Genomic DNA, 27105 nt, shown 5'->3' on the forward strand with positions numbered 1-27105 from the left:
ACAAGCTCAATTTACCTCTCCTCTGTGGGCGGTTGGAAGCTTGGCGGCTCTGCAACTGTGCTAATGGAAGCAGCGGGGCCTCGGACAGGACCAGGCTCAGAAGAAGCCTCTGGCATTTGGTTTTGAACAAATGAGGAGTCACTACCATGTGACAAATATAGTGCTTGGGCAGGTAATACACTAGATAGAGGTAGACAGGATGCTGGAGAGTGGCTACAAGGAGGCCGTGGTGGGATCTCTGCATCAAGAGGAGCATCATTTGGCCTCTGGGCATGACAGGATTGCATTTTTCTTGGGGTTAAATCGGCGTGCGTTAAAGGTACTAACGATGGAGCTAACGGATAGTTCATGTTAGATAAATAGGTTGAATTGGAAACTAAGTGAAGAGGAGTTGTTGGTGACACACTGTTCTCTTGAGTTTTTAAGAGGCTGCCAGGTTGGGAAATGAGGACATGGCTGGGAATCGAAGCGCTCTCCTCTCGTTGCCGATTGGCTGACGCCTGTGGTTGGTCAATGTGATGGGATGCTCCTGCATCATTCAGTGGGCTGAAGGCTGAGAGTGAAACCCCGGCATGGTCAGGGGATTGATGCGTAGGAAGTCTGTCACTGGCAGATAACAGACAGCAGAGCACAATAGCACTTAGTTGTTGGTGCCTTTCAAATAAATTGTTTAAATTGAAGATGGATTTTGTTACAGTGGAAGTGTAAAAAAGCAGTGTTACAACTTGCAAAACTCCAGTGTATTAATCTTCAGTTTTTAAAACATCAAACCACACCAGACGTGGTTAGTTAGCTCCTGTGATTCAATTAAAAGCCTCCGCGTGATTCATTTTAAAGCGACTGCCGTGTTGTTGTGGGATTTAACGCGACAGGCGATAAAAGAAAGTGAGATGATGTTTTATACCTGACCTCCCCATTGTTTGTCTCGGATTCAGTGAGAGTAGAAGAGGAAAGAAGGAAGGAACTAAGGGAGAAAGGAGGGAAGGAAAGGGACACCCCAGAGAGAAAGAAAAAGGAAACAGGAAAAACATGTAATCATTTTATTACCTACAATATAGATATCTTTTTCCAAACTCAAAAAAGCAGAAGATACATTCCAGCCTCTAGACATCCAGCTGTTTAGAAATCGCAACACAAACTACAAAGAAGTAACTATTAATAAATCGGCAGTAAGTAAACAAAGGGTTGAAATGTAAAGGCACTGGAGAAATATTTTACATAGCAAGGGCCTCAAAATACCATTGCATTGGAAGCATTTATAGCTATAATACAGTCACTTTGCACACCATGAACGCTGAGCAACCCGTCCACTGAGAAGAGCCTTCCTGACTTGCATAAACCTTAAATAAACCCAGCAGCATAGCATATAAGCTACGGCTTCATATATACTGTACATACACACACGTCAAGTTGAAACCTCTTCCCACTTTTCAGATGCCACCATATTTCAAGACAGTTTTTTTTTTATAAAAGAGTTCCAATGCTGGCAAATAAAACAGATGTAAACAAGCTGTTAAAGCTTTTGAATAGTTTGAGATATCTCCATCTCAATAATGATATGTTAGTTAAACAACAGTCTAAATAACATGAAGGAACACACATGTTTAATGCACCATGGTCCTCTACACAGCCAGCACATACAACATACTGTATGTCAAGCCATTACATGTGCTGTTTATGCTGGAGGGAAGACTATATACTGCATGTTTAAATGTTTCAACTTATTTGATTAGATTACTTTTAATAAAAGATTAGTTGTCTTCAATATTTATACAAAAAACACACACAGTTTTTTATTTTTTTTGCTCAATACTAACCATCCAAATAAACATTTTAGTGTTTGTTGGTATGCACACGCCTCTGTGTTCATGAAGTCACTACCGCGTACACAGAAGGTAGCATAGAAATGCTTTAAACTAACTCAAGTAATGAGGCAAACACACTAATAAAGGAGAGTATTTATGCAGCAGTATCGCTTCAGGGCTGGAGTCAGTGAGGTGGCAGAGCACACGAGCAACACGTAATTAAAAGGTCTGAATGAGGCCGGTGAAGGACTAGCACACACACACACACACACACACACACACACACACACACACACACACTCACACACAGACACTCACACACACACACACACTCACACTCACACTCACACTCACACTCACACTCACACTCACACTCACACTCACACTCACACTCCAGTATTCTTTGCTTTATTTCCACCACTCCAGAAGCCTTTATCCAATAACAGTCCAATTCATTGTGGATTTCTTCAATCGTGGGATCAATACATTTTATTTGATCTTAATTAACGACCAACTACAGAAACTCAAACTTATATAGTGCACACATACACAAGTAGACAACCACACACACACACACACACACACACACACACACACACACACACACAGTCTACTGGACATTGAGGGTGCGAGCAGACACTCCGTGGTGCCAGTCTCTCAGCTCGGTGTACTTAGGACCGATCACCATCCGAGTGGTGGTCTTGTTCACTCTGCCGTCACAGAAAAGAAGAGAAGAAAACACCAAAAGGAGAGAGAAAATAAGAATTCAGGAAAAGTAGAGCGGTCACCCCCCCAATAGAGATGCACCGTAAGCCATGCCACAAGGAAAGCCTGACGATACAGAGACAAGAAGCTGGTGATGGATGGGCAATGCTTCGATGGGGTGGATATGTGTGAGTGTGTACTGTTGTGTACTGTGTACTGTTAAGCTCTGAGGTCTTCAGCGTCTTTCAAGCCAAGGACTCCTGGGATACAAATCCTATAAAATTGTGTTGCTTATTAAACCGAGGCCAATAATAATGTGCAGTGTGGCCTATAGTGCCATGTATAACAGTACTTTGTATTGATGTATGTATACAATGACGATGTATGTATACAATGATGATGTATACAATTCTAAGACATTAAAATATATTTTTTGACAGATTAATATATTTATAGAAGATATATTCTATATTGGGATTTCTACATTACAATTTCACCTCATAACATTTAACAAATATATTATTATTATATTATTTTGTTATTATTATTTTTGTTAATGTGTATTTTTGGACATGTTTTAATTTTTGGAAGAAAAAAAAGTTTGGGATCAGATCATTTCAGTGACCCCCTAGGGGTCACGGACCCCCTGATGAAGATCTCTGGTTTAGCTGTAAAAGTCAGTAAAATATTTCTGAAGAAATGTGAGAAAATCGCCATACAGTAAAGGGATCTAGATTCACGTACTTCTGTCAGGATTCAGTGACAGTTTAAGGAAATATGAAAAAAGTGATTTGTCTAAACGTTACCAACTGCGGCTTTAACTCCTGCGTCCTGAGGTCTAAACGCAGCAGGTGGAGTTCATTCAACCATGAGGCACCGACACCCACAGACAGTGGGACGTTCTGCACGTTACCAGAAACCCCGTGATCACGTGGATCCCCACAGATCGCCCAGAGCAATGGACAGCCAATGGATGACTAACGTCACACTGAGAACAACACAAAACGGTCCAGCCATGATTGTCAACAACGCAATCATAGATTATCACATGCAGCACTGCAAGGCTGTCACAACCACACGACCCAAACGACCAGTAGGAGCACACAAAACCATCACATGAAGGCGGAAACACATTCAGCAAACCGACATGACACCGCTTGAAATCAGCATTCAGGAATCTCAGAGGGGAATTTAATCACAACCGCTTTGTGAAACTTTTGGAGCAACTCAAAACGGACATGTCGTACGGAGCACAGAGATCTGGCTTTTGACTTAAAGGCTCAAATGTGATCCTTTCTTCCCTGTCTAGACAGGAAGAGCATCAAGTACAATTGCCAGAACTGTGCCAAAGAGATCTGAGGTCAGATTGTCTGTCGCTCCGTGTCTAAATGAAGCCTTTATCAGTTAGAGGCACCCGAGTCAGTGGGTTAAATAAAATTAAGAGTATGACATGTACTCTTAGTCCATATATTATGCACTTATTCACACAAACGACAGCAACAACACTGATGATAGGGAGTCTGGGGCTGCTACATGCACAGTCAGCAGTCTCATTGTACTTACTTTGTCTTCTTGGCTGCCTCGGCTTCCTCATCTGGAGCTACGAGGGAAAGAACAGAAAGTCCATTCAAGAAAAATAATACGCTTTTGAGTTAAATGATACACGGTGTGTTTAGTCATTAGTTCAGGCCAACTAACAGGCTGTGTAATGCCCATGGGGATATTGTCAGTGTGTGCCCTCGGGTCAGTAACGTACCACGCTCTGTGCCCGTGATCTGAGCCAGAATCCTGAACGATCTGGACTGGGTGGTGCCGCCGCGTGGGCGCCAGTCCTCGGTGTCCTCCGTGATGCGCTTCCTGCTGGCATCAGCGTGAGTCGGCACGTGGTAAAAATGGATGTCTGTGTCCACAATGTGTCTCCTGGGAACTCTGGAAGGACAAGTTGGATGAAGTCAGCAAGTTAACTTGTAAATTTTACATCCTGCCTCTCATGTAATACGTCGACGTTATAGAGATAGAGACTGACGTAATTTCCTCGGCGGTATTACAGCACGTTCAAGTGAAACGTACTACTTTTAATACTGCAGGATCCAATAAAACATGTTATGCCCAAAGTGAGCCGCTTCATCCGTCAGAGTGAGCCGAGTTTAGTCGTTTTAGGGAAGTCCATTACAACCGAGGGTTGAAGCTGATATAAAGTACGTGTATTTGCATCATAAAACACATAGTTAGAGTAATGGCAATAAACTGTTTAGACTGCGGGTTACATAAGGTGGCGATTTGGCACACTGTTAAAATAATGAGTTCATTTGACAATAATGGTGGGAATAAAATGGAGGGAAAACAAAAATCACACTGAACCACTCTAATACCTTGGTGGCGGTGGTTTTCTTGAAAACGATTAACAGAGAAAAGCAGAAAAAACAGAAATAAGATGCAAGTAGACGAAAATAAAACTGCCATCAGTCATCAAGAGGCAATCTGAGTAGACTTACTTCAAAATACTTTGAGGTCCACTAAATGGGGAGTAAAGTAGAAGGAGGGATACAAGTATGAAGAATTCATTACTTAATAATTAAAAGAAATAAAAGAACAAGCAGGCAGTAGAATATAAATCACTACTAATGCATGCAAAACGTAGAGCCAAAACATCCAGTAAATAACAGTTTCTAAATACAAGTCAGCTCTATTTCCAACCACACGGTGGCGCTAATGGATTGTCTGGATTCCTATAAAGGTAGAGTCATTCATAATTTGGACTGTTTGGACAGTAATAAAATAACTGAATTCCAATATTAATTGTGCATCATTATGATGATTGAATATTTGTGGGTTGTATTTTTAGTGATTGCATGAACTGAATGTGTGAATCCATCGTCTTCCTTGGCAACAGGGTGCTGACAGACATTATTCCTAATTGGCTGTCAATAAATCAACTCTTCGGACAGACACACACACATTCACACACACATTCACACACAGAGGGGCATTGAAGGCTCGTCGGGCCCGACTGTCAATAAATCACCTATAAATACACACGCTCACCTCGCACATTGATTTACGAGTGTTATCTCAACACATTCTCGTCACAGCAGCAGTGTGGGTGTGGGAGTGTTGACGGCTCTATGTGAGCCGTCACACACTTACAGTTACACTGGGAGTGTCTGGAAGTGTAGTAGGTGTGTGTGTGTGTGTGTGTGTGTGTGTGTGTGTCACTGTCAAAATCATGTATTTTTACTTTGTCATTTTAATTAGCTGAATGCATATGTGGTGTTCTTTCTTTTCTTGTATAATTCAAACATGAACGTATGCCAAGTCCCTGCAGTGAGATCAGAAACAAATGCATGCAGGTGCCATGATGAGGTAGACACACAGCTAACACTGATAACCCGACATGCTTCAGAGACTAACTTTTTGACTTGAGAAGGAGCCCCAGTCTGCAAAGCAGAAGAATAAAGGTTGAAAGGGAGAGAGAAAATCAGAAAACATCGACATTCTTGCCATTTGACAGTCAAAACGTGTCGGCTGTCAATCAAAGGTCCCCTCTGAAACGAACCACACGGCTCTTTTACAGCGTGCAAACAGGCGAGCATGCAAGGACGGACACACATGCATGACTCACACCGTCACCTCAGCAACAGATTTAAACAATAAAGAATGTGACGACTACTACTGGAAGACCCTGAACCTGTATGGACCAGAACTGTGGATGATTACATGACCTGGTGCCGGTTTTAAACAGTCCATCACTGGAAATATAAGCAAAGAGGACTTAATAAGGTGAAAAGAAACTTGTTTCCATGACGAAAGCAAGTTAAAGTCATTAAATACTACAGACGGATCCAGATCTTGGTTTAATAAAGCATCTCATGCTATTAAATGACATCTTGGGAAACACCATGTACCCAACTAATAGGCTGTGTGTGTGAGTGTGCAGATCGATGGTGTCTCTGCCCACAGTAGAGATGTCGGAGAGAGTGTAAACATGAAGATAGACGTAGAGTCAGAAAAGTTAGATATTAGATATTTGGTATCTAGAGTGCAATAAATCCCAAACACACACAGATGAGCCTGGTTTTGTTTTGTAGTCACTCAGGAGGGGAATAAATGAGCAAGTGAATGAAAATGCGGCGGGATGAAAGTGTGTTAGTCTGTGCATGTGTAAATCTACATGGATCGGAGGCTGGAGCCTTTGTTGATGGACTGATTTGCTACAGGAGCAACGAGAACAGCACACGGCTCCAGTTCCCAACGCAGGCTATATATACTGCAGCATGGTCATTGCATCACAGCATAGTTATACCCACTATGCCTCTGGAGAGAGGAGGGTTGGGGTTTATAAAAAGGGAGGCGATGAGTGAGTAGAAAGTAGTTATTAGCAGCATTATTATTATATTATAAGTGCTAGCAACCTTATTTTATTTTTTTTTAATGTGCTGCATTTATAGACCTGGCCTAGATATTAAAAAAACAGTTGCACTAAGAGAAGCAAAGATGTGTTTTTATAGAATATCATGAATGATTCATGAAAAAATGACATAAAAGCCATTAAAATGCACTCGGAAACCAAAGTAAGTGGGCGAGCCAGCACTTTTTGATTTGATTCACAGATTGATGTGTGTTAATGTGAGTACAAAGATCCATACAGCCGTCATGCCAGGGATATTTCACTCTGTCCATAAACATCTAAAGTGACATCGGTTCTCTGTACAACCATATGCTAAAATCATAAATCAACTGTGGAAAACTTAGTTATGTTTTATTGTGTTCCCTAATTTTAACAGGAATTTAGAGTTCTTCAATTTTCCATAACACGAACCGAGCTGTTACAGATTTTTCAGTTCATAATTTCCCTTCTCAAGTTAAGAAATGGTGCATTCACCCACTTTAGTTTGCTTCCATGTGTGTTTCCAGACTGAGAGTTTGGGTCTAACACAGAGATGACAGTTTTGGTGACACTTGTTCGGTAAATGGCAACGAAACCAGCAGCGTTGCCAGGTTGCAACCGTCACTTTTCAACACCATCATAAACACTCACAAACGGAGACGTGACAAATGCGATTGTTGCCCAGTTGCTGCAGTGTGCGGTATGGTAGTCCTGATCTGTTTTTCTCCTCTAAACAAAACACCAGACATGTGAGTCTGAGTTAATGATGTGGAAAAACTTTTGAAAAGACTTCAGGATTCCGAGCTGCAGTCTGGCGAGACTGATCAGCAAGCCGCGTGGGATAAACAATTTTCTGTCAGGAACATAAACTTTGACAAATGCTTGGAAAGCCTCCAAAAGCTGCAGAGATGTAGATTCAGACAGGTCAGGGAGCAACTCATCTCCTGTCTGAGAGCTTGAACAGAACCAAGTCGGAGGAAGCCGGAGGTAGATAAAAAAACAAAACAGAACTGATTGGTTTGTTTGGCGGAAGAGAACGCCACTCACCCATTAAGCTGCAAAGGCAAGGCTCCACCCTGACTCTCCAACAGGCCCCTCCTCTGCCCCATGGCCACCTCGCATGCGTTCTCGTTGGAGTAGAGGTGGATGGGTGTGTTATACACTGATGGCTGGGGCGCGACAGGGGAGGAGGAGGAGGAGGAAGAGGATGGGTAAGAGACAGGAGGTGGAGGAGGAGGAAGGGGACTGGTGTGGGAGGAGGCAGGAGTGAAGGCAGAGGATGGGGACGGGATGAAGGGAGGGAAGGGGGACTGTGAAGGAGGGTATTCGTAAGGTCTGGCGGCCTTGTTGTAGTGGATGGTGGAGGGGCTGGAGGACGGAGGGCGGGGATGGGGCTGTGAAGGGGGATGGGTGAGGGCCACTGGCTTTATGATGTCTGATCTGTCATCCTACCGGCACCAGAGAAGAGCATGCATGTACAAATCACAACACAGCACACAATACACTGATGCCTCCTTGGTTATATGTGTTGTGTTCATCCTGTTATTATGCTGTAGAAAGCTGATGCCCATTTAAAAAAGTTTGATTCAATTATGAAGTAGCTGGACCAAATATCCAATTAGTATAGTCTCTGTAAATGTGTTGTGAATGTTCTGGCAATAGGGAGGCATCAGTGTACTTCATTTACAATGAATAAAAAAGACATATATAGCACCATTAGAAAAGACATAATTACATAACGGTTGCATGCCACCAAAAACAATAGTGTGTGGCATCGTTTCAGAAGGGTGTAGTAACTTAATAAACATATTCAAAGCACTTGGTACACCAGGTGAATTACATTAAAACATTTTAGATGAGCAAAACTTACATAGCAAAACAAATTCTGCATTCGAGCCCCAATAAAACTTAAATGAATGAATCTTACAATAATGAAAGCGTTTGTCATACTATCACTTAATGTTTTCACAACCTGTCACAGCATTTTATAAATAAATATAATATTGAAAAATTTACCTATAGAGCCATAATGAAATGTTCACCTAGTGTACCTTGTGTTAATTAAACATTTCATGATTTTTTGGGGGGGATCTACAAATGAAACATGCTTTTTCCTTTATTCCAGCGACATGCTTGTGTGACAGTACCTTCGGTGCCACAAGAGGAGGTTTAGGAACACTGGAGGCCCTGGAGAGAGGGAGGAGGAAGGGAAAGAAAAAGGTGAATTAGTTATGATTGGTTTTCATTTCAATATTTCCTTTGAAAAATGTCTGGTTTTATGTTAAATGTATTCACATAATAGGGTTAAGAGTCTAACACCACATGGATGAAACAGCACACGCTTCAAACGCGTACTTGCCGTTATTTATAGAGCCACTCAAAGCCTCTAACGCCACACTGTAAAATATTCAGCTCCTACCGAGTTGAAAAAAAAAAAACTGTGGTTATGATGAATTATGACTAAACCCGAGATCTCTGCATAGAAACCAACATGGAGAGGTTTCTGTCATCGGCTGTGACAGAACCCACAAGCGTCTCGCTGATTCTTTGTGTCGGACTGAAACTTAAGCTGTAGGGCTGAGAAATAGTGGCCTCTTTCAACGTACGTGTGCTTTTGAAGGCAGCTGTTTTTAGTCTAGGAAGGCCTGTATCAATCTGATACCGTTGCTCTTTGATGCTTTTGATGGCACGAAATGCCACGAAGTCAGCTGAGGAACATGCCTGTAATACACCGTTAAACCCACGCAGACGTGATCTCAGCCTCGCACTTCATAAAACAGATCATATGTCATTTCATTGTTTTTAGTTGACGGAATAGGTAGTACTTCATTAATGCAAAATTAACTGAAACAATAAAATATGGATCAATATTCACTCGTATGATCACTTTATATAAGTTGTATTCATTTTCAGTGAATTGCCTCGCTGACAACAACTTCACTGAGAACGACATTCATTAGCGTACATTAAGTAAGCCGCGCAGTAACCGAAGACCTGTGAATTTCAGCCACTCGGCATGCCTAGCAGAGCAGCCCTTCTGGAAACTTTCCAGAGGGAGGTTCATGTCCTTCACCTCCGTACAATATGAACAGACGGACTTGAAGTAGCTGGAAACGCATCGGTCTAGAGACGCAGCTACTCATAGCGTTCTCCTCCCTTCCTCCTCTTCCTCAGCAAATTAGTCTACAACAGTCCGGATCCTGAGCTGAGCAGTCAAACCTGTGGATCTCAAGATACACAAGAAAGGTTGAGCCTCCAAGGCTGTTTATTGAGATTCGATGTTTAAAGAAACCCGTTTCTGGTTATGTTTTGTCATATTAAAGGAGAGATGTGAGAGATCATTATTAAAGAATATGATGCTGAAAACACAGCTCATTTAGAAATGGCTGAAAATCAGGCTGTAACTTTCAGACTGTGGTAAGCAGCATGAGAGATGGAGCATTCGGAGATGTCACACCTACATCATAGGAGATTCATAACATAAAATTAGCCTTAAACTACTCAGTCCAGCAGGGGGCAGACGTGATGGAAAGTGAAGTGAGGGATGTCTTGCACTCCTCGGCCTCTGACTGGCTCGTACTCATCTTCGTCGGTTGGATTGGTTAGGTTTAGGCTTGAGGAGTGACATCAGTTCGGGTTGGGATAAGAATAATATAATATGGTCAGCCAGCCATTTGCATATGTTTCACCAGTGTGTTACAAGCCCTGCTGCCCACTGACTCCCAGCCAGTCCACATCATACTGTTTGTACTCCCTCATGTCGGCATCGGCCCCAAGAATCCAGTAAGGGTCAGAACACCAGGGTATTAAGTGGGTATTTACTTTACCGTCATCCCTGTGACCTCCATTACACTGCAGCTATAACCAGAAACACAAACATGGAAATGCGGTGGGATCAGATGGTGCCCGACAGAGTGAATGAGAAGTTTAAATTAACGGGGGGAGGCTTTCAAAACCATTACTCTGAGAATTTGGATATTCAAAGGTCATTTTAGGCTTTTAAACAAGCAACCTATTGTTTTATTGAAATGCCTTTAGTGTTTCTGGGACTTGGGGAAGAGGGTCGTTACTGTCTTCCTACTGTCTTCCTGAAAACAAAGTCATTGTCTGCGTTTATGATTTCTTTTTTTCTAAATCAATAAATAAAAACATGTCAACTGTATATGAGGCTTCTGTGAGGCGCTGATATGGCTGAGAGCAGGGAAACACAGGAATGTTTCTCCCTAGTTGTGTGGGATGTGTGAGGGTCAGGGAGCAAGTGGCTGCAATAAAGATGCCACCGGTGTGACAAACATTTCATGTGGAAACATTGGCTGGGCTGTACATTTACACCATATATGTGTGTGTTCTTCCCACCAACGTTTAAGGGGCAGCTGGTTTAAAACAAGTTTGGGTTTGCCTGCGTTACCCTGCATGGTCCGTGTTAGCTGTCAGGCTCTACGGGTCTGTGTTTCCTTCCTCCCGTTTCATGTTCATGGAAGTTTTTACATCATACAAGTAACTAAGCAATTTGGTCTGTTCGTGTCACCGTGAGCCTGCGTTTCCTCAGCAAGTCTTTAAGGTAACAGACATATTTTTGGTTTTGCTTTGATACCCGACCACATCCAACTGCACGCTGCGGCCGCACTGGTGGAGCTTAAACATGTTTCCGTATTTTGTACTGGGACTGAAATTCAAATGTGTGTTTTGTAAGTAATTTTAACACTGAATGCGTTTCCTTCTAATGCTGAAGACCTTCAAGACACTTCAGGATGTCTTGATGACACCTGCCTCCTCAATTTCTAGAAGCACGTGAGCGAGAACACCAGTCTCGGTGTTTCGCTCTGTGCTGCTTGTGAGCATACGGTAACTACTGATGTCAGAAACAAACAACACAAACCTCTATGATCCTTCGGCCGCTCGGGACTCTTCCAAACCTCCCGCTGGCTCGTCCTCGCCTGAATACAAGTCATTTACTGGATTTATTCTACTTCTTTATGTTTAGTTAGTTTTCTGAATATTGATTTTTTCCCCCCTAATTGAGTATTTTTGGGAAAACACAAAAGCGTTTCCATAACGCTGACAGCATGCTATCGTGGGTTGTACCAATAGAAACAGCAGGACATCTTCCAGAAATAATGCCATGCAGGCCTGCAGGAAATACTGTTAACTGTATGACGTCAAACTGTTGAGGAGCTGGATCTTAATATTTGAGAGGATTTTGTGTGGTATTGAACAGCACTTTATTGTTGTATGGCTATTGAGAGACTTTCAAAAGAGAGTTATTTTTTATATTTTATTGTACGCATGGTATCAGTGAAGACAACTTGTAAAACGTGTCATGCCATACTCTTTGATGTGCTCCCATATATTACCTTTATGCTGCTCTGTATGAGTCACTTTACAACATTTCTGATGCATTCAGTAAATTAATCAAGTCATAAAACGTCCTCATCATCTCCTCTCAAATCCCTCGCGGCTGTTCTCCGTTGTGAATTTGTCTTTAATCTCTGGGGTCTATTCTTACCGGAGTGAGATCACTGACCGATGTTTCCAGGGCCGAGCCCGGACATGCCATCAGCCTCACCGGCCGGCAACCGACCATACTGAATCAATAAGAGATTGCTGCACGTGTGTGTGTGTGTGTGTGTGGGGGGGGTTAGGTGGAGGTGACACTGACTGGGATCTGTTAGTAACACCAGTAGAAGCTGAACACACACATTCGAGCAATATACAGCACACCTGTGGGAACGTGTTTTACATTTCCCACCAGGCAGCTTTTGTTTACTCGAACACAGAAACTCCTCACATGGGTGTACCCTGGAAAGCCACACACACACACACACACACACACACTTAAATGCGGCTCTGTAATGAAGCGTGCCGCCATTCGGGTGACAGAATCGTTGAAAGCAGCGAATGGACACAGTCCCGGTTGAGATACACCCACACAAGTAAACATCACACAATGATGTATTATGCAGGGTGTGGTGACAGTGATTTCATGCATGAAGGCTCGGCCCAGGAAATGTTGCCGTCGCAGTGAAATAACACAGACTACAAGGACCAGTTCATACACTCGGCAGCATCTGCACCTGCAAATAGGCCTCAACCCAACGCACACACACGCAGACACGCAGCATGTGTGTCCAGGTCTATTTTTAGATTCATTGCCCCATGGACATTTCCAAATATTACATGTGTGAAAAACTATATCAGCTATAAATGGCTTTTGGTTTAATTACCAGAGCCGGGTCCCGTTTGCCTTCAAATCCCGTCTGGTTCTTTATGAGCCGTGATCTTATCTTCGATTTGCACCCAATTTATCTTGCCTAGACATTTTCTGGCAGCTCTCGCATGTCTTTGCGGCAACGCTTGCATTCCTTCCAAGGACAGAAGGGAACGATTTTGTTCAGCCCGTAGTCCAACAAACACTTTAAGTCAATATTGAATAAATCAACCCAATATTAAAAAATAAATAAAATCACGTGTTTCGCGGGTCTGTGCATCCACGTGTGCAACGAGATCAAACTTGTCTCGGGTTTCCCGAAGGGAGAGTACGAAACACATGATTCAGAGGGGGCGAGACAGGAGAGAGACTTCCTCCCTCGCTGTGTAAATGAGGGACTTCAGTTGGTAATTCATGTGCAGGCACAACTGTGCTGCAGGGTCATTAATGTGAAATATGGCTTTATTTGAGTTTTTTCAGTCTTAACTAAATAAAAATCGTTCCCGTTTCTTCTTCTGTTCTCACCTCTCGTTTTCTTTAACATCCATCTCCCCACCGTTCCGTCCTCCTCTGTTGTGTTTAAATTATCTCCTCTCCTTCGTTACTTCTTCCCTGAGAGTGAGATCACATGTTCTTTAAGCGAAAGCGATGATGATAATTATAGCGACGAAGCCCTCTAAAATATATGCAGTCGTCATTCCTGAGTACGGGACACGCTCTCTGATCTCTTGTCTTATTTATTTCCTATTCTGTGCCTTATTAGGAAGAAGGGGAAAGAGAGGGCTGGTTTAGTTTCAGTGTTTTTTTGTTTTTTTTTCTTTTTTAATTTTACCTTAAACTGAAGCAGACAGACCAACGTGACTGGGAGAAAAAGCCAGGGCAACAATAAGAGCGGAGTGACTGGCAGAATCATTGCCACGTGTGGTTCAGCGTTTTGAGTGTCAACAGTGTGTATGTGTGGAGTGGTGTGTGTGGGGGAACGGAGGGAGTCAGTGAACGGTAGGTATGGTGCTATGAGAACTTACTGGAGAAGAAAGATGACGATGATGGAATAAAAGGCTGCTTTCACTAGCTGCTGTACAAGCCTTCGCTGGTGTGATTCAATCTAAAAACAACTGTGTTATTTCTCTGCTATTTCAAGACCAGCGTGTGAGTTTATCTAGAACTGGTCTTGGAATAGATCTGGCAACGTTATCAGTCCTCAACACTGGGCGACACCACAGGAGACAGGGGTCAGCCATACATCACAAGTACTGTAGCTGGTTTTGCGCTCCGTGCCCATGATCCTCCCCGTTCCTTATCCGCTACCTCCCACCACTATCTACACAGATGTCCCGACAGGCCTTTCAGCTGAGCATGACATCACACAAGATCCTAAAAGGAGCTTTGACGCCGACCAGGCCGAAGGAACTAGATATGTTAACAGTAGCGTGGGTTTCGCTGCAAAAACATTCATCAAGTCAAATCCGCTATGAGAACATTTGAGGTATGTTTTTCCTCGTTTCAAAACTTGTGTTCCCATCAGTTTTTCCCTCGGTCAAGTCATCGTGTTGCCTCTGTTTGGGCAACACGGGCTGTTTGTGTCTCATATATTTGCTGTAACATTCTTACTCCTTCATCCTCTGCCATAGATCAATGTGGCGAGACAAAAAGCCTGAGGGTGCGGGTCAACTATTGTTTTCATGAGAGCCTCTCGCTCCAGCTGCTTGTTGTCTGTGTATCCGATGGGAGACATTTTACTCAATACAGACCAGACCTGACGTCACGTTCAAGTCAGTATCTCTTAGGTTTTAACATGCTGGTACTCCAAAGGCACACTTTATATCCGTCTCATTTGGCTTAATCTGTGAAAAATCGACCGATATAGGAGGAGATGTGATGATAATTACACAGAATGTCACATTTTATAACAGGAGATTACCACTGAAGAAAACACAGCCACTGTGTTTCCTGTGGTAACACAGCAACAAACAAGCACTTTTTATAGTAGTTCACGTTCTAAAAACACACACACACAGACACACACACACACACACACACACACACAGTGGTGCACTGTACCCTAAGGAGTCTTAAAAGCAGACCATGAGAGGAAACAGGCACATTAAGTAAAACCCCACCAGGGCAGGAGAAAGGAGGCAATGTCTCCCCAACAGCCTGAAGGTCAGCAGCGCTGCATCGAAACCCCAACAGATGCTCAACACAAGTATGTATTCTCACGCTTCAAAATAAACAGAAATATGGAGGTAAAGAAAGAGGAAAATCCAGCTTACTGGGTTTTGACATGGCATCCATTAAACAGTAAATAGCCGTGGGTGGAGAAGACATATATGAGACAAAAACCTGTAAATTATTATTGGATTTTTACGACAGCAAAGAAGAAGAGTTAGTGCTGTAGAGCATATGCAGTCTAACCACACCTTATGTAAGGTACTAAAACAGATGAACAGTGAGAGTTATGTGCTGTAGAAGGACAGCACATAACTCTCCTCAGATGTTTCCCAAAAATCATAAAAACTAATTTTATGTAACATCACATTCATGCACGTATCTATTTTAAAAGGCAGAGGACGTGTTTTTCTTTTCATGAGAAACGGTGAAGTTTGGTTTAAGTGCCTATCGGAGTGAGTGAGTCTGACTGGCTGCAGCGTCTTTGGAGTCACTGGGCAGTAAAAGTAGTAGATGGGAGGACTGGAGTCCTGTGTTGACTTTTGAAATCTAATTTAAAACTTTTACAGCTTTGTTTCACAGCAGACTGACCAATAAGTAAAAACTGTACACGTAAACAGAGGAATTCACGTGGAACACATGGAGCACTGAGAAAGACGCACAGGCACAAGGAAAGGGACCCAAATAACAAAAAACACTATGATTTTCTTCCAACACAAGCTGGCGTGCTAAAAGCATTTTTTCCCTCTCAGTTTTAATGACTCCTGACTTGATAATGGCCCGCCGCACCTCTGCGAACACTTCACGGCAACTCCCACGCTGAACTCCCATCATCATCACCATCCTTTCAAAGATTCAAAGTGTAATTGAATCAACATTTACTCCACGGGCCGTGAGTCCAAGGTGGCCAGCCAAAACTTGAGCTTTCCCTTCGCAATGCAGCTGAATGACAAACGCACTGGGACAATCTTGACCAGGACCGTCCAGCAAGTATATCCAAACCCAACACAACCCAACTAAAAGCCCTGGTGGGATTTCATAAGACACAAATGAAGATTGCATTGTTTCAAGTGTGGCTCCTGGACTGACGGAGTTGAGGAATCTCAGCCTTGGAGGCAAACTCGGTGCATGCTGGGGCTCCGTAAGGGAAACCAGTGATGCAGGAGGGCGGGGGTGGGGGGGCAAACTGGATAAAGACATCCACGTGGGATGCACTAAAGTAGAGATTCAGGATTTATTACTCACTGCTGCGGTTCCATCTGAACTGTGGTCTCAAATGATGTGCTCATGTACTTCAACAATGTGTTTATCATGCAGAAGACTAAACAGGGAAATGATGAAAGATGCCCCTATAATGTGCATTTAATGTGAGGGACGAAGTGAGTCTCCTATTTTCTGCCGTCTACTCTGCAGTTTATAGTTTTCTCTCTGGCGGCCGGGTTATTTTTGAAGGCAGCAGGAACAGAAACAACACGGCACATCAGAGAGAACTACAGACTTAAAGAGACGGCCCCCTCCAGCTGGGTCCGACGGCCTGTCCATCAGAGTGATCCGCAGCTGGACACCGCGGCGTTTTCCATATTCAACATCTGGCCCCGGGTCTGTCGGGAGGGTTTACGGATATCAATGTGCGTCAGGATCACTCAGAGGATTCACTCAAAGAGATGCGGGATTTACTGGCTTGTTGGTGATTCTCGGTCTGGCGTCCAACTTTCTGTTTCTGTTTACCTGGCGCATTTCTGACCGTCTTTAACACACACACACACACACAGACTTACTCAAATGTTTCTCTAACTGAGGCCGAGAGTGTCGTAAACTCAGGCGACAGCGCTGTGACAGTGATCATAAAATGGTCCTGGCTCTTTTTTCCCCCCCCTTCTACTATAAAATCATGATATTATTTTAACAGATGAGCCTGAAGACGATGATGATGGAAAAAAAGGTCAGGGAGGGGTGAGAGTGCGCCAAGTGGTCTACACACTTGACTAAAACACAAAAAGACACACTGAAAGCTGTTGAGGATTACACTCTGATTATGTGAATCAAACAAGGTAAAACCAGGCAATGAGTCCGTTGGCTGAATCTGAGTCCATCAGCCGATCTGACCCGATGACACAGCTTCAAACTCAGCAAGTGAAATGAGCAATGTAAGCGTTTGGAAACATCTTGATTAGAATTTATTATAAACGTCATTTGTAATTCTGCCGAGTGGATTCATTTATAGTTAATTACTCGGCTCTTATGAAATGTAGCTCCTTGTTGTTTCTCTTCTAATTAGTCCTGATGACTCCTCACACTATTCCTGCAGCCCATTTGGGTATCATTCAACAATGCTGGCTGGCCCTGAAGATGAGGGCTTGGCTAACACTGTTTGGCAAATAGTGGAGGGGAATAAAATATACACATATAAAAAAAAAAAGCAGAGACAGATGAGCTTAACACAGTGTTCTTGGCCTCAGGATGTCTAGGGGCTACCTTCACAGACCCCTGATGTTCTTGGGAGTTGTATTTTCTTTGGCAAAAAGAACAGACGGGAAGAGACAGGTGTGTCCAGAGCCGCATTCTCTCGGTATTAGGATATTACTGGTGAATACTGAAAGCCAAGGCGATGATGACGGCCATCGGTTTTAGATGATCTTTGGCAAATCTACTGCAGGCCAGTGAGAGACGGAAACAGGTGAGACCAGTTTAGCCCCTTTTGGCTTTGGAACATCTTTGGCAAACGTACGAGCCGAGTAAGTGACAATGGCAGCTGCGTAGGGCGTCTATGAGTACAGAGGCTTTGCAGAGGCCTGTGAATGTGCAAGTCTCACAAGTTCTAACTGATCAAGCAAATACTATAAATGTTATATTGGTATACCACAGATTAGTGCTCAGGTTTAAGATGCATTCTTCTTAACCTCTTGATATTATCGGCAGTACTGTGGGATCTATAAAAACAGTGAGGAAGCCGAACACAAACTTACACCTCTACAGTTTGGGTTTAACATCGAGGTCCATCAGCCTCCAAACAAATCACAATCACCTAGTGAAGCACATGTTCTGCAGTAATAGGAGTCGGTAAAAGGCAGCTTCCATCAACGCCTGACTTGAAGGTAGTACGTGCTCTCATGGACCGACTGTACCGGTTTAATGCCATCAGGGCGATCATGTTGGAGCACGGGTTCTTAATGTTGTAATATCACACTCTTTTCTCTGCAGTCAGATACTTTTTTTCTGCCTCACACCTCTTTGTGCCCCACTGAAACACTTCAGCAGGCCAAATGTTTTCCAGTTTAGTCGCATTAACCCAGGTATTTTTTGGTTTGTTGTAAAAAAAGTGAGGTCTCTACAGTCTTTTGCAAATGGGGAATCCAATTATCACTCTCCTTCAAAGCCAAGTTTGTTCAAACACGCTGTTCTTGTTACACGAAGGTCAGTTCCAAGTAAACATGCCGTCCATTCTGGGTTTTATTTCAGAGCGTAAGCTAAAAACGGGCAATAGATCATTTGATTCAAGTATCAGTCTTGGCTACAAACATTTAACTGACACATACATCAGATTAACAATTTTGTAACGGATACTTTCGCATAATTCTGTTACGATGAGTCGGCACATCCATAATCCAGCAGTAAAGAGAGTCAAGGAAGTAGAGGTTCTAAACTGGAAACAAAACAAGTGACCATCTGATTCTTCTACGAGAGAAAGATCTTCAGGAATGTATTTCAATTGGTTTTAATTGTTCTTCCATGTTAGCTGGTATAAGTCATGAATCATGTTGTCCAGAAGAGAGGAAAACACATTCGTGAGTTCTGGGAATATGTCCGCTATGTCAGAATTTATTCCATCACAATCAAGCGTAAAAACATTTCTTTTTTTTTTTTTACTAAATATTGCCATTTCCACCTAGCTTTGCTAATGCAACACCTCAAAATGCATACAAGTATATGAACGGGACTACAGCTAGTGTTGTTTGAGCATGTTGCTGTGCACAAGCAGCCACCAACCAGTACAACCCGGGGATCTCGCTGTCTCCGTTCAGAGGACGCCATGTAAACAAAATGAAAACGTATACCCCGGCCTTACACAAACTTCCCTCACTCCAGTGCTCAGAGCCAACTTCCAGACTCAAAATAAGTCCAGCAGCTGCACTGGGATCTGTGTGTGTGTGTGTGTATGTGTTTGTGTCTGAGGGTTCAGATTCAGTTCCTCAGTGTCATTTTATACGTAACATGAGAATGCAGAATAATGCACGTGTAAGTGTGGAGATGAGCTAAACCTCCTTAGTGAGTGATGTGTGTGTGTTTACATGTTGTGGTGGGGGGGGGGGGGGGGTTCAGTGCCACCGCAGCACAAACAACAAAACCAGTGTTGTAGGCCAGCTTTACCCCAAATGCCCACATGATAGTGTTCATCCATGACTTATTATGGCTTGTCCTTGTGGCTTTCTGCATGAGTGCATAAGACTCCACTATAGTGACTCTCAGTCACAAAGAAGCCTGTCAAACACCGCCATTACCTCGCTTGAGGTCCATTCAACAGGGTGAGATCTCGGCTCGGATAGAAAAACAGAAGTGGAACCAATTAAGTGAGCACAACAAAAGCCGCCTCAAAGACCTTTGTTTGTTGCGTGATCAGTAGTTCATTCAAACCTGCCCCTCAGTTGCGGTGCTCCGTGTACTGTACTGTACTGTACATGTGGGTGCATGAGGTTGACTGCGCTTCAATTTGTACCTTCTAGCTTCCACTAACACATCCAGATCTTGAAACTCGGCCATCACTGGTGAAAAATGCTCAAAACCCACACAGGCCTATAAATAGCTTCCAAAAATACATAACTGTTGGGAATAAAGCATTTAAGCAGACACTGGCAGCTGAAGTGCTGCTGGAATACAAAGGGGGGTTTGTTGGAATGAACGACTTGGGTGTACCTCTAACGAGAATAATGACATTGCTGGAGAGGCTAATTTCAGTGTTGAAACTTCGGGATTGTTTGATGACAAAGCCGTCAGCATGGAGAAAACGTCCTTCTGCGTTTGTAATTGGGATCGTAGACCCCCACTCGGTTCTCATAGCGATCCCTTCCTTAAACTTTCCTTCAGTTAATCTCCCACATCATCTCGAATGTCAGCTTCTCACTCCCGCCTTCCTGCCTCGTCTCTCTACTTCCTTCTTCCTTGTAAACATTGCCTCTGCCAACCTTTCATCAACTTCTCAACTGCACCCGCCTCCGCTCGAACAGCAAACGGACAGTTCAGCCCCCGAATCAAAAATACACATTTTTCCTCTTTACTGTATTGCTATGTGTCAATCTAGATGGAGTTGCCTCATGTTGGAGGTATTGGTCATTGAGATATCTGCCTCTCAAATATAATGGGATGATATGGCACTGGGTTTATGCAAGAAAAGCATGTCGGCTAACATCAGGAAATGATGGTTAGTACAAAATAAGAAGGCTAAGAATAAACATTAAAAAATCATTATGATTTTGGGCACATATGGGCCGAAAATCTGTTTGGAATCAACATTTTGCAACACTGCAGATATTTTCATTAATATTGTTTTTTATTTTGTTCATGAAAACATCCTTGCTGTTGGGATTTGGCAGAAAATTGACATTGTCATCCAATTTTGCTTGCTTTAAAGCCTGGAGAGGTTCAATCAAATGTCCTAAAACCTTAATAAACAGTCTGTTTGGGTACGTTCATTGTGCATGTTTTATGAACACACGTGTTCCACATGTGTCGATATCTCCATTAACAGTCAGTCTAGCTAACAAGATATTAGTTCCTTTTATAGATCTCATGAAATGGAAATCAGTTTGAAGCTGAAGATAAAACACAAAATAAAAGATGATTAATTGACAAAAGAAATTCCCAGAAACGTGACGACATTTTTTCCACAGCTGTGCACAAAGCAACCACGATAAAAGTTCATGCATATGCATGAATCTTAACATGGAGGGGTGATGTTGTCACCTGTTGCCATCGAGCAGGATGATCTATGGTTCACAGAAACCGTCAGCCTTAATATCCATCTCCATCACTGTTTATGTGTCTCTCTTCATCTCTTTGCCATGCTGTGTTTCTTCCATTTGACTCCATTGACTTCTTTAAGCTTTATCCAACTTCCTCGTTGCTGCTTCTTTTCAAATTTAAATCCCACTTGGCGTGCACTGCAGACACACACACACGCACACACACACTTACACTGTTTGACAGAAAGCGCTGAAGGGTCCAAAAGGTCAGGAAGCAAAGCTTTGTGTTTTCATAGCTATTATTACCATAACAATACAGAGTGCATTCCTAGACGGAAGAAAAACTCCAAATGTCAAGTCAAACAACCAACACTTCAGGTCAGCAGCAGTCATGTCGTCACTGTTTATTCCCCTACTGCTATTCCCCTTATGCAATGTATCCAATCTAATGTCTATCAGCTTCTTTTTAAACAATTAACTGAATAGTTAATATGCGACACCGATGACGCTGATTTTTGAAAATGTACAGAGTCCCTCACTCAGTCACAGCCATGAAATTTAATTTGCACACTGCATTGCCAGACACTTGCTGCTGGAGCCAAATACAGTTGAATAAAGAATAGCTGCTGAGTGACTTTTCTCAACCAGGTGCAAACAGACCCTCAGTTTAAATAATTCACAGAGCTGTGCCAGCCCTGACACTGGTTGGATCAGTTAAAACTGGCAGATCTGGACACTGGGACAACAACAAACTTACACTGATGTCAGCTTGGCACCTGTTACCTGCAATTTCAACACTGCATGCCTTACTGTGAAATACGTCCCAGAGACAGCTAAATTAATGACGGTTAGTGATCATTACACTAGTAACCATGGAAATGGCATTCATCTGGCCTTGTTTTTCAGATAATACATCCCGGTTCTGTTCCAGTCAGTGCCAGGATCATTTGGAGCTCTTACATCTGCCACGTCATCCTTAAAAACTCATTATAACCTGGACAAATTCAGCTTTGCATCAGTTTACGTGCTTCCTGTGGACCACTTTTTACAGCTTTCTCTTGTCTTGTCCCAGTCCATACATCTGCTGTCCATCTCTTCTCCCCCATCACTCGTTTATTTGGAAAAGGAATAACAACCTGTCTCCTTTTAAAATACACACACGCAGACTCCACGTGAATTGTTAACACTCCTCTGTATCTTCCTCGCTGTTATCATTCCTGTTGCTATCTGACCCAGAGAAGAGAGTGGAGACCCAATCACGATGTGCAGGCAGAAGTGAAAAATGGAAAAGAGAAGCGAGCGACGCCTATAAAAACTAACAGAAACGAGAGACGAGATTGGTTCTTTCCATTACGCATGTAAACCTATTAAAAGTCCAGATGTTGACCTAGGCATGACACTTGTCTAACTCCCAGTGCCAATGAGTGCCAAGAAACAAACACAAAGAAAAACTCAAAACTCAGATTTGATTTCTTATTGTAAACGGAGTCTGGTGACGGTTTGGGGCTTACTGTCAATCTTCTGGCTCCGAAAGTATCCGTGTGAAGCAGAAGGTGGAGCCAGCTGTCCCCAAAGTGGCTGCCTGGTCACACAGACTTAACAACGTAATACTGCCACTCAATGATAAAAGTGCCTCCATGTGTTTCCAATCATGCATAAAACCAAGTCTCGAAGGGCTGATGTCTGCCACAGATCAGATAATCCTTTAACAAGCGCACCCTTACATGAGATTTGTTCAGTACTAGTATTACTTTACTACTAGTACTGTTAGTTTGTTAGTTGGTATTAGGTTACTTTATCGAGTACCAATACCCAGCCTTACTAGCTTCATGCTAAGCTAACCATCCTGGCAGGAGTTTCATATTCAACAGACAAACGATTAGGTTCAATCCTCTGATCTACTCCTTGCCAGGAAATTAAATAAGCATACTGTCGTACTGCCCCTTTAAGACCATAGATAGATATATGGTCTGTCAGTCATAATAACAGATCATGTGTTTGGCAGGTTGGAGTTATGCGAGGAGTCTTGCAAAGCACCATCAGCCTCTTTCACTAGATTCCAAACGTTAGATGAAGCACTGAAATGTTGAATTTATTAGTGGTCTCATCCCCATATTTAATGCAGCTTCAGGGAGAAAGGCGATAAAAAGCAGATGCGTGTGTGGTAGAATTGTTCCACTTTATAAACCAGGAGCCACACACCATCATCTGTTTAGGTGTAATGTGCAACATTACAACACAATGTAAGGACTGATATTTAAATAATCCCTCTCAATCATCACGTATGACAGTGTAGAGGTTTGTGGTGGTGTATCTGCATGGACCCTGACGTGACAAGATGTCAACGTTACTTTGAGTTTTTTTAAGTTGTGAAAGAGAGATGAAAGTCATTCGAGGGAGGACGGAATGTGAAATCCAGACACGGATCAAAACCTACGGAAAGGAAACCGAAACGGAGCATTTTATTGCTTCAATTAACTTAATCGATTCATTTCCCTCTGCATGTAAATCCGCTCCCACTTTCAAGATCTCAAATCCAAAAAAGGGACAAGTGGAAGAGCCTTGAACATTTGTGTTTAAGTGAAAACACACGCATGCCTACAGGTGCTGCCAAGGAACCGGACAATTCAAACCACATGAGAATCAAGACACACACACACACACACACACACCCCAATTGCTTGTGATAAATCAGCTCCACTGTACAACAAGATTCCACCAAACAGTGAGGAGTAGGCCTTGGGGAAGAGGGGGTGGTCCACATGTGTGATGCTCTAGCTGTGATTTCAGTTATTCCTCTTGCCTTCAGGGAATGGGGGAGATCAGCCACAACTAATGGTGTTGCTGTGTTAGAGCTAAGATTAACTACTACAACAACAGTGAACATCTGCCTGTATGCGGGATGTCTGGTGTTCAAAGGGGAGGCGCGGACTTTCAATCCGATGCAGGGACGGGTTGTTTGGGAGCGTTTGAAAGGGAATGTATGGACCCTGTGTTGTCATGGAGACGGATGGCTTCCTTCTCACATTCTCACGTACAGTCATTCTGAAGTGAAGTGGCTTCCACACACACACACACACACACACACACACACTGAGCTCATGACTTACTTCTGCAGGGTGAGGCTGAGGTTGCCCGTGCAGCTCTTGATCTTGTTCTGGGCCTCCAGGTGGTTCATGCCCTCCGTGGCGATGCCGTCAATAGACAGAACCATGTCTCCAATTCCAATTCCACCTTTAGCCGCCTTCCCACCATCTGTCAGCTGTGGAGACACAAAAAACCCACAAACAGCTTCAATTATCGACATGACCAACAGCATCGAAGTCGGGATAATTAAGCAGGAGGGTGAGGGAGGACATGGATTTATGGATCTGTTCCATTACAGATTTGAGCAAAGCTAATGAAAGCCCTGGTCCTCCTCGACCACATGATTGTGGTTCTACTGTACATTGGCTGATGTGTGTCTGACAGCAGGAACCTTCATCTTTGAGTTACCTTTGTTTCTTCTTTATGACCGGCTGTCAAAATGGGCTTACAGCTTGTTAAAGAAGAGAGAAAAAGGTTAAAATATCTCTTAACCACGGCATGTGTGAGAAGAAAGGTCACGGCCATAATCCAATCCGTGTGTCCCAATTCTCCTCTACTGTACGCAGCCATTTCTTATTGGTGGGTTGTTTATGGGAAATTTAGACAAAAGGAACATATTTCTTTCCTTTATCAGCACACATAATCAGCTAAATGCTAAAATTAAATGATATCACAAAGAAAGCAGCAATAAAAAGTGAAGGCATTGTATTCAACATATTGCCTTCTGTGTGTCAAAAGCCAGGCACATGCAAATTGACACATAGCAGACTGATATTGCAGGCCCTTATTCAGAGTTTGGGGCCACATTTCAACAGTAGCAGTGCAACTTGTGAATGTCATGCCAATAATATGCAAGTATGGAATTATACTCAAAATGCAGTTAAAAAGGTGACAAATTGCTAATGGGACAATGCTACACAGTGCAGACACATACCCGTTTTATTGGCTTTGAGGTAATAGCAATTACAAACCAGACATCTTAGTTTGCACACATCATAAAATATGCATACCCTCCACTTGTATATGGTTTTCAGTGTATCCCGGGGGGTTTTGGGGGGGTGTGCTGCAAAAGAACTGCATCTAAACAAAGTTTAATTGCTGCACTTCTAATCTGTTAATTTGACCCAGATCCAAGGCACACAGAAGAACTCCTGTTAGTTTTTTTTTCTTTTCTTTTCTTTTATTACGGTCTTCAACTCAAAGTCAACGTCGCCAACAAACAGGGGAATATATTGTGGCAGCATGTGTGTATAAACCAGAGCCATTCTTATCAGTAGGCTGAAGGAGCAACACACTTAGAAATGTGCGTAGGATGTTGCACACACGGAACCTCTAGTCTTTTTCCCATGATGCCAAAGGACTGAGACCAATGTGAAGGGAATCATTACCACCCTTTCATGACAATGACTGATATCATATTGATATTTAGTGCATTGTTCATAAAATGAGACTCTGGTATTGTTAAAGTCTGAAGAGAGAACAAAAACGCAGCTGCATCTGTTACTCTGACCGCTCTCAGTCGCACAGAAGGTCCAAGTGTGTCCAAAGGGGAGTGAGGTCATTTGTTTCTTTTGACACAGGAAGAAAAAGGACCACACAGACCACTTCACTGGACGCATGTACACACAGACTACTTCTGTGGTTGATCTAACCATGAAGTGGCTCCCTTATCCACCAGATATCCACTTAAAAGTGCAGCTATTTCACTGAGAGCTTCTACAAGAAAATCTCTCTCTGCCGAATGAAAAACGACAGTCAAGGATGAAAAAGTGTAAAACACAAATGCACACAAAGACAGACAGACAGACAGACAGACAGACAGACACAGGCAGGGCTAAAAAAAGAGGCTCTGCACCCGGATTAGTAGAAAGGCTCTGCAGCCCCAACCTTTTATAGTCATATTAGCCCGACACACGCAGCGTCACTCACCACCACTCACAACCACAGAGGGCAGGAAGAAGCGAGTAATGAGGGATCACCCTGACACTGATTAGAATCCCGTGGATAGGGGGCGCCGGATAGCTCACGTCCCGGGAAAGTCCTCAGTGCAGCGGCCCCAGGGGTTCGAATCCGACTGCATGTCGTCCCCCTCCCTCCTCCTTTCACCCTATCACTGTCCTATAAATACCTTAACTTAACTTAATAAAAAGAGTTGTGTGGATGGAAAGAAAGGGAGGAATGGAGGGGAAGGAGAAAGAAAAACCCCTCCGTGAAGTTTCTTCTGTATTCATTTTGACCCATTCCAAGGGGTGTGTTCATGTTAACCACTCTGGCACTGTCATGGTCCAAACGCTCGCCACAAAATGTTCAATTATATGTTTTCACCCCAATTAGTGCTCTGTTCCTGCCCCCCCCCCCCCCCCCCCACCCACACACACACACACACTACCCCTCTTTCCACATACGTCCCACCCTAACTCTGCATCAAAGTAACCTGCATCAAAACCACAGATGAGGGTTTTTTTCCCCCCATACAACAGACAGAGACCAAAGAAGGTGTTTGATTTGTGTTCTATTTAATCTGTACGTCCTCCAAATAAGTCTCAAGAAATGTTCCTGTTGGCAGGAAAATCTGCCTCCAAAAAGCAAACATTTGTTTCCAATCACTATGATTAAAAAGGTTTTCAGAGCTCAATTTTCATATCAAAGAGAGTGCAACAAATCATTGAGAAAATCAGAAACAGAAAACTAAATAATCCGTCTATGCAGCAAGCCAAGGACTTCAAGTTTCCCAAAGAATGTGATTTATGGTTGCGTTGCTTTGGTCATGACAGAAAACAGCAGCTT

General features: G+C 43.0%; 1 protein-coding gene across 2 annotated transcripts in view; it reads right to left on the reverse strand.

Moving 5' to 3' along the window:
• pdlim5a (PDZ and LIM domain 5a) overlaps window positions 1-27105 on the reverse strand; it is a 51432-nt gene that overhangs the window by 15635 nt on the left and 8692 nt on the right. Inside the window, exons 3-11 of one of the 2 annotated variants that reach the window (XM_084025608.1) lie at window positions 24342-24493; window positions 9045-9084; window positions 5922-5947; window positions 5006-5026; window positions 4883-4900; window positions 4267-4439; window positions 4074-4110; window positions 905-964; window positions 16-606 (exon numbers count right to left, since the gene is read on the reverse strand). In XM_084025608.1, the coding sequence (XP_083881734.1) occupies window positions 16-606; window positions 905-964; window positions 4074-4110; window positions 4267-4439; window positions 4883-4900; window positions 5006-5026; window positions 5922-5947; window positions 9045-9084; window positions 24342-24493 (1118 nt within the window). Of the gene's footprint in view, window positions 1-15; window positions 607-904; window positions 965-4073; window positions 4111-4266; window positions 4440-4882; window positions 4901-5005; window positions 5027-5921; window positions 5948-7944; window positions 8346-9044; window positions 9085-24341; window positions 24494-27105 lie in introns of both variants that reach the window. The other variant, XM_084025607.1, reaches the window with a different exon arrangement.

The sequence above is a fragment of the Eutrigla gurnardus genome, assembly GCF_963514095.1.
Source record: "Eutrigla gurnardus genome assembly, chromosome: 13".
NCBI classification, from domain to species: Eukaryota; Metazoa; Chordata; class Actinopteri; order Perciformes; family Triglidae; genus Eutrigla; species Eutrigla gurnardus.